General features: G+C 45.4%; 2 protein-coding genes across 6 annotated transcripts in view; one reads left to right on the top strand and one right to left on the bottom strand.

Annotated features, from left to right (window-relative positions):
* The first annotated feature begins 743 nt into the window (after window positions 1-743).
* Window positions 744-5,783, top strand: LOC142995090 (protein NLRC3-like). 5 transcript variants are annotated; one of them, XM_076145997.1, is made up of 8 exons: window positions 744-1,012; window positions 1,214-1,370; window positions 1,588-1,850; window positions 2,013-3,864; window positions 3,955-4,128; window positions 4,330-4,503; window positions 4,596-4,642; window positions 4,923-5,783. In XM_076145997.1, the coding sequence occupies exons 2-8, from the start codon at window positions 1,366-1,368 to the stop codon at window positions 5,465-5,467; spliced, it is 3,060 nt and encodes a 1,019-aa protein (XP_076002112.1). In that variant the 5' UTR covers window positions 744-1,012; window positions 1,214-1,365; the 3' UTR covers window positions 5,468-5,783. The 5 variants fall into 5 exon arrangements, with proteins under 5 accessions (XP_076002112.1, XP_076002111.1, XP_076002116.1 ...); XM_076145996.1 differs by having other exon boundaries at window positions 1,217-1,370; XM_076146001.1 differs by having other exon boundaries at window positions 1,217-1,337.
* Window positions 5,784-7,300: 1,517 nt separating this feature from the next.
* Window positions 7,301-7,500, bottom strand: part of gdpd4a (glycerophosphodiester phosphodiesterase domain containing 4a) — a 9,886-nt gene continuing 9,686 nt past the window's right edge. The window contains exon 16 of the mRNA XM_076146203.1: window positions 7,301-7,407. Within this exon, the coding sequence (XP_076002318.1) occupies window positions 7,301-7,407 (107 nt within the window). The remainder of the gene's footprint in view (window positions 7,408-7,500) is intronic.

Below are 7,500 nucleotides of genomic sequence, written 5' to 3' on the forward strand. Positions count from 1 at the left end.
CCCAAATTGGTTTTCTTGTCCCACCTCAAAGCTACACAGTTGAGAAACAAAGAACAGCTGCCGAGCGTCCTGTCTGTGTCTCTGCTGCCTTACAGTCTGAAGAGTTTTGTCTTTTACTTCCTCAGCTGGTTGGGATCCCTGTTTTGTAAGAAGTTGATCGGTGTCTAACAGTGCCAACATATTCATTTGATACCATGCGCTCCGTTTGACCCTTCACACCTGCTTTGTCATTGTCCGTGTGGCTGTTTGTGTTAGTTGCTCTTGGATCTTCACTTTGTTAATAATTTGCGATTGTTTGTGACTTTCTGTAGTCTGAGTGCTGAATTCTGAATAAATTTGATTTGTTTTGATTTGACATTGAGGGATTCTCTGTGTTAGGACGAACTTCCCAGGACCAAACACGAGGAGGGCGTCTGTCTAACACATGAATCAGTGTCATAGCTAAATATATATTGGTTGAATAAATAAAAGGACGGACTTAAACTGAAGGCGTGATGTGAGTTTCACCTCTGAAACTCGATTCATCTGTAAAGGTGAGCAGCAGAGATGACGCTCATTCTGTGATTTAAAAGCTCAAACAGTGTTTGAAACTATTTAAAGAATAAAATGTGTCATGAGTATGAATCATATTCGCCGATTGAGGATGGCTGTAATGATCTGTAATCGGTTAGAATCGCGTTGTGATAACAGCACGGGGTTCGATTGCTTCTGCCTTGCTCGGCACACACACGCACGCACGCACGCACGCACGCACACGCACACACACCAGCCCACACACGCGCGCATCCAAACGTACGAATGACTCGCTTGCCGTCGCCTTGCGTCTCAGCGCTTGTGGAACAATGTTGCCCAAACTAAAGCTTCGAAAGCGGGACAGTTAAAACGCTTCATCGCTCTTGGGTGACACCTGTGACGCCGTGAACAGATGCGGATCTGCACACCTGGATTGATCTTCACTCTCTGATCAGTTGAGCTCCGTTTCCCACGAATCCATACTACAAGGCGACTTCACGTACGTGACCATAGAGACTAATACGTGTGTGTGTGTGTTTACTTTATCTGTCGCATGACCCTTTATTAGACTGAAACTTTGACCGCTTATTCTTCTTCAGTTTCATTTTGTTTTTTGTCTAAGTTGTTGTGCATCTGAACATTTGAACTCGCTGACTCACGGACTCTCTCTCTCTCTCTCTTTGTGTTCCTGGTTGATCAGCAGGATGTTGTCTTGTATTTATCTTATTTCTATTTGAAAACAACAACTACTTCCTCAGAAAGCCGTCAGACTCGCTCCACAGACCTCACAGCGATCACACAGGAATGTAACACCAACCCAACCGGTCAGCATTGTTTAGTAGAGCAGAGCCTATGAGGTACAGAACAACAGAAGAAGAAGAAGTGTAAACAACAAGATGGATCAATGAAATGGCATAAACAAAGCTAACAAGATGATTTGGGGATGTAGGATAAACAATGTGTCCAGAGTGCAAAGATCTTAGAAGATTAATTAACATTAAACCTATGATGTGCAAACAGCAGTGTGTTTTAACCTTGAGCTTGAACATACTCTCTGGACTCTCTCTCTTACAGGAGAGTCACAATGACAGAACGGAGACTCCTTCAGACCCTGATACACTTGGACGATAAAGAATTTAAGAAATTGAAACATTACCTGTTTCGTGGCCTGATCGAAGACATCCAAATCATCCCGGTGTCCAAGCTGGGGGAGAAGGCAAGCTGTGAGGACACCGTGGCCCTCATGGTGAACACCTTCGGAGCTGATGGAGCTGTTAAGGCCACCATGAAACTTTTAAGGGAGATCCCCCGAGCAGACCTGATCCAGTCCTTCTCAGGTACAAACAAGAGATAAGACACTGATGTTAGTCTGTTTGTATGTTTGTGACTTCGCGTTGGAACAGGTTGGTTCAGCACAGTGATGTTACCAGATTGCACCTGCCTGCTCTTCACTGATGATGATGATGATGATGATTAGATTTTTTGCCTGTTGTACACAGCTGTGCCTCTACCAGAGACTGAGTCCATGGAATCGTGCCAAAGGCAGTTCAAATCAAACCTTAAAGACAGATTCAAGGAAACTGACGAAACGATGGCAAAGTGGAAGGACATGAAGCTTCTGAACGAGCTGTACACAGACCTGGTCCTCACTGACGGGAGTGAGGTAGAGATCAACAAGATGCATGAAGTCAGAAGGACTGAAAAACTATCCAAAAAGAAGGTAGGAGCACAGAGGTCACGTAAACCCAGCGACATTTTCAAACACCCGTCTGGGAAGGACATGTCCGTACGAACGGTGCTGACCAATGGGATTGCAGGAATCGGCAAAACAGTCCTTGTGCAGAAGTTCATCCTGGACTGGTCTGAAGGGAAAAGCAATCAGGATGTGGAGCTGGCCTTCCCCTTCACCTTCCGTAAGCTGAACTTACGGACGGGACAGATGTTCACTTTGGCAAAACTCATTCGTAGCGACATCAGGGAGTCCAAGTGCATCAAAGAGGAGCAGCTCAACCACATCTTCACACACCTGCAGGAGTCAGGAATCACCAACTATGACAAGAGCAAATACAAACTCCTGTTTGTGCTGGATGGCCTGGACGAGAGCCGCCTGCAGCTCGACTGCTCTACCAAGAAAGAGCTGTCTGGGGACGTGGACGTTACCAAGGAGACCACAGTGGATATGCTGCTAACAAACCTCATCACGGGGAATCTGCTCCCCTGTGCTCGCGTGTGGATAACCACACGGCCTGCAGCAGCCAGTCAGATCCATGCTGACTTTGTTGACGTGGTAACGGAGGTGAAAGGGTTTGATAACTCGCAGAAGGAGAATTTCTTCAGAAACAGGTTCCCTGATGAGGAGCAGGCCAGCAAAATCATTAATCACGTCAAGACTTCTCAAAGTCTCCACATCATGTGCCACATCCCGGTCTTCTGCCGGATCATCGCTACAGTTCTGAAGTCCGTCCTGGAAACGGAGGAGGAGCTGCCGAAGACGCTGACTGGGATGTACACAAAGTTCTTATTGTTTCATAAGAAACAGACTGAAGACAGGTTGTGCGATACACAAAAGAGCAGCGAGTGCATCAGCTCTCTCGCCAAACTGGCTTTTGACCAAATGCATGGCGGCAACCTGGTCTTCTATGAGAAGGACCTGAAACAGAGTGGCATTGATCTTCATGAAGCGTCACAGTATTCAGGTGTGTTCACAGAGATCTTTGGTGAGGAGCAAGGGGAACATGAGGATCTTGGCAAGATGTTTAGCTTTGTCCATCTGAGCGTTCAGGAGTATCTGGCTGCTCTTCATGTAGTCGAGTCGTTCTGGAAGCACAACAGGAACATCATGCCGGGGCCAAGGGGATTCTTTCAACGCCTGTTGATGTTTTTCAGGGGACCTTACATGACAGATGTCCATGCGTCTGCTATAGACACGTCTCTACAGAGTCCAAACGGACACTGGGACTTGTTTCTCCGCTTCCTCATGGGTCTTTCAATGGAGACCAATCAGAAGCAGCTGAAAGAGAGAGCGGACGTATCGCAGGCCAGTCAGAAAACAGCCCAGTACATAAAGGACAAACTCTCTCAGAAGCCTTCTCCTTCTCCAGACGCCAGTATCAACCTGTTCCACTGCCTGAGGGAGCTGAAGGATGAGTCTCTAGTGAAGGAGATCCAACAGTACCTGAGTGCAGGAAGCCTCTCAGGCAGAGATCTCACCCCTGCCTATTGGTCAGCTGTGGCTTTTGTCCTCCAGACATCTGAGCAACATCTGGATGTGTTTGACATGAAGAAGTACAGTGACTCAGAGGAGCCTTTTCTGATGCTTCTGCCCGCGTTTGAAGGCTCTGGCACATATCAGTACGTGACCCTGACTCAGCGTACGTATGTTCACTCTAAATACATTTCACATAAGGGAAACTGAAAGGTTGTCCTTGGATGTTTCCTCAGGCTGAGCAGCTGTAATCTTTCCCCGAGAAGCTGTGAGGCTCTGTCGTCAGCGCTCAGCTCGCCGTCCTGCAGGCTGACAGAGCTGTACCTGTGCAACAATGACCTGCAGGACTCTGGACTGCAGCTGCTCTCTAACGGCCTAAAGAGTCCACATTGTAAACTGCAAACTCTCAGGTCAGAGTGCATTTGAGTGTTGGTGTGAGGATTTGGCCTGAAGTCTGTGTTTTAATGTCACAGTTCACTTTTAACACAACATGTACTCACTCACTCACTCACTCACTCACTCACTCACTCACTCACTCACTCACTCAGCACTGCTGCCGTGCTGATCTGTCCTGATCAGGTTTAGATCACGCCTGTGTGTGTGTGTTTCAGGCTGTCTGGCTGTATGATCACAGAGAGCGGCTGTGCTTCTCTGGCCTCGGCTTTGAGCTGCAACCCCTCACACCTGAAAGAGCTGGACCTGAGCTACAATCATCCAGGAGTCTCTGGAGCGAAGCTGCTGTCTGATGGAAGGGACAATCCAGACTGGAGACTGGACACTCTGAGGTAGGGACACGACACGACACACCACATACATGAACACACATCAACAGACTTCATATTGACTCAGAGTTTCTGTCTGTCTGTGCTTTTTCTAGGTTGGACCAGGATAGAAAGCAGCACATCAAACACGGTTTGAGGAAGTGTGAGTGTATTGAATAAATAATGTTCAAGTATTTGTGTTAATTTGTATTACCTGATTATTTGACCCTGTGGTTGTCAGCGGAATCAGCCAACTGCTGCTTTGACAAACAAGGTCTAGAAGAATCAGTGTGTGTGTGTGTGTGTGTCTGCAACTGCAAGCACTGATAACTTGGAGTGTCAGTTAGTATGTTTACGTGCATACATTACTTTAAGCATACTCTTTTTTAAATTGTCATGAGATGATTCACTGCTGCTGTCTTGTGTCGTGTCCGCTCCATCAGATTTCTGTAAACTGGAACTGGACTCAAACACGGCAAACGCACACCTCCAACTGTCTGACTCCAACAGGAAGGCGACAATGGTGTTGGAGCAGCAGCAGCCACTTGACAAAAACGGGGATCGGTTTGAAAACTGGCAGCTGCTGTGTGGAAACGGTCTGACTGGTCGCTCTTACTGGGAGGTGGAGTGGAAAGGAGCGGTTGACATAGCAGTGGCTTATAGAGTTATAGGAAGGAAATGCAGGTTTGGGAGAAACAATGATTCTTGGAGTCTGAGCTGCTCTGATTTATTTGGTCACGTTGTCAATGACGGTAACAGAAGAGAGACCCTCTCTCAGTCCGTGGACTCTAACAGGGTAGCAGTGTATGTGGACTGGCCTGCTGGCACTCTGTCTTTCTACAGTGTCGACAGTGACAAACTCCTCCACCTCCACACTGTCAACACCACGTTTACTGAACCCCTTTATCCTGGCTTTGGGTTCGGGTGTGTGCCCATAGAGTCCTCAGTGTTCCTCTGCGACCTGTCAGACGCAAACAGCGCCCCATAATGGCCAAACACATGAACTGGTGATGTAACTTAATTTTGACAAGAAAGAACAATTCAATTCAAGATATGACATTTAATTATATAACCAAAAATAGGAATGAAATATATTGCATGGCATCAAATGTTTGCACGTCATGTATTTCTCAAATATTTCTATTTCTAACTGGTTTAGAGATATGTGGAACTTTATCAATGGCATAGAAGAACTCTTTCATAATCATTTACATTGCTATATGGTTGATTGAATTCATTTTTTAGATGTGTATTATTTTGAATGAAGTCTGTAACTGATGATAACTGATAAAAATAAATTAAAGTAAAAAATAAAAATTGGTTGAAAAAATTTTTGGCCACACATGCTTCAAGAATTTTTTCTCGAACTGGACCTCTTACATTCCAGTTGAATACCCCGGCTCTATCACGTGTGTGTGTGTGTGTGTGTGTGAGTGTAGCTGCAGAGTCCCATTCACTGAATCACACAGGTTTGGTTTTTCCAAAGCGTGGTGTTTGTCTTTATTGAAGCAGCAGATTCTACATTTGGCACACATCTGGATCCAAACTGATGCAAACCAATCAACAGTTTAACACAAAGGGACAATGACTTACTAACCCGTGATGTCTGGATGCCTCCACACACACACATACAAGTCCACTGTGCTCCAAAATCTATTCAAACATCAAGAAGTGACATATAGAGACAGGTTCCTTCAGTCTGATGGACACAGGCACATCATCAGTGTCCAGTATGTTGTAGAAAACAATGAAACAACTTTTACACTCGTGCTTTTGTACGAACGAGGCCTGGCTTGATTATACATTCACTGAAATACATATTTAAATGTTAAATAATAAATTACATCTAAAGCCTTCATTTTACATTCATCCTGTCAGTCTAACTACATAAGTTTCAGGCCTTATATGGTCGTGTCCCAACAACTCAAGACACAGATTTAAGATTAAAGACATAATTCAAGATTTCATCTAATACAACTGATATCTGTACATCCTGCAAATGAAAGTATAGATCATACAGGAAATGAGTCCATGTGGTCGTCCTGATGGAGCGACATCTCCTGATGGGAAGTTTGTTTTCACCTCCACTTATGAAGGAGCCTTGGTTCTTATTTTGACTGAACAGGCGACAGAAGAACTGACGCGGCGTCGCACTACAGCAGCATTAAGTGTATTCTTCTTCTCTTCTTCTTCTCCTCACACTCGGTTCCTTTTTCATCCTTCAGCCTTGGGTGGTGAGTTTTGGTATCTTTTGAGTCAGCTGGTGGAATGAAGTGATGACATCAGCACTGTGGCTGCTATTTCTCTATTGAGGAAGGAGTGTTGACGTGTCCTCAGTTTAAATGGCATCTAAGAGTCGGAGACTGGAAAAGGTAACAAACCAGCGTCACCAGTGAGTCTGGAGGGGGCTCAGGTCATCCATATCTCATAATTATGACTTAGAATCTAGGGATTATAGGAATTATGATGTGTGACCTTGAGTCCAGATGACAGCCAATCACACAGCAGCATGTTTGAGCTTCAGGTCATTAATCCTCCAGTTTTATATTTGATTCTGTTTTAATGTATTCATTAAAATTTCAAAAATGTTGTGTTTTTCTGCTGCTTTTTCTTTTTGCCTCCTATCAAACTCATGATTCTGCTGTGATTATGAAGTTATCGTAACAAGATGCTGAGTCATAAATATGAGATTGACGTCCTTCTTTAGAGAGAACCTCTGTTTTCTTTCTCTCTCACTCTCCCTCCTTCCTCCTCACTGCTCTATCTCCCTCTGTACCATGTTATTCTTGTGCTTGTGTCTCTCTTTGGCGCCCCCTGTGTGTCACTCCTCTGTGATGGTGGGCAGCTGAGGCGTACTGGGGGAACTGGGCGTACTTCGCAGGTCTGGCCGCACGTTGACGCTGGAGATGGACCACACGTCGCTCATCTCTGCAAACAGGCAGAGGTGAAACATTTCAGAGTTTGCACCGCCTCACAGTTAGAGGAGAGGTGTGTGTGTGTGTGGGGCACAGGATGGAGCAG

Source organism: Genypterus blacodes, unplaced genomic scaffold (genome assembly GCF_046128005.1).
Source record: "Genypterus blacodes isolate CSIRO-AG114 ecotype Tasmania unplaced genomic scaffold, CSIRO-AGI_Gbla_v1 ptg000032l_1, whole genome shotgun sequence".
NCBI classification, from domain to species: Eukaryota; Metazoa; Chordata; class Actinopteri; order Ophidiiformes; family Ophidiidae; genus Genypterus; species Genypterus blacodes.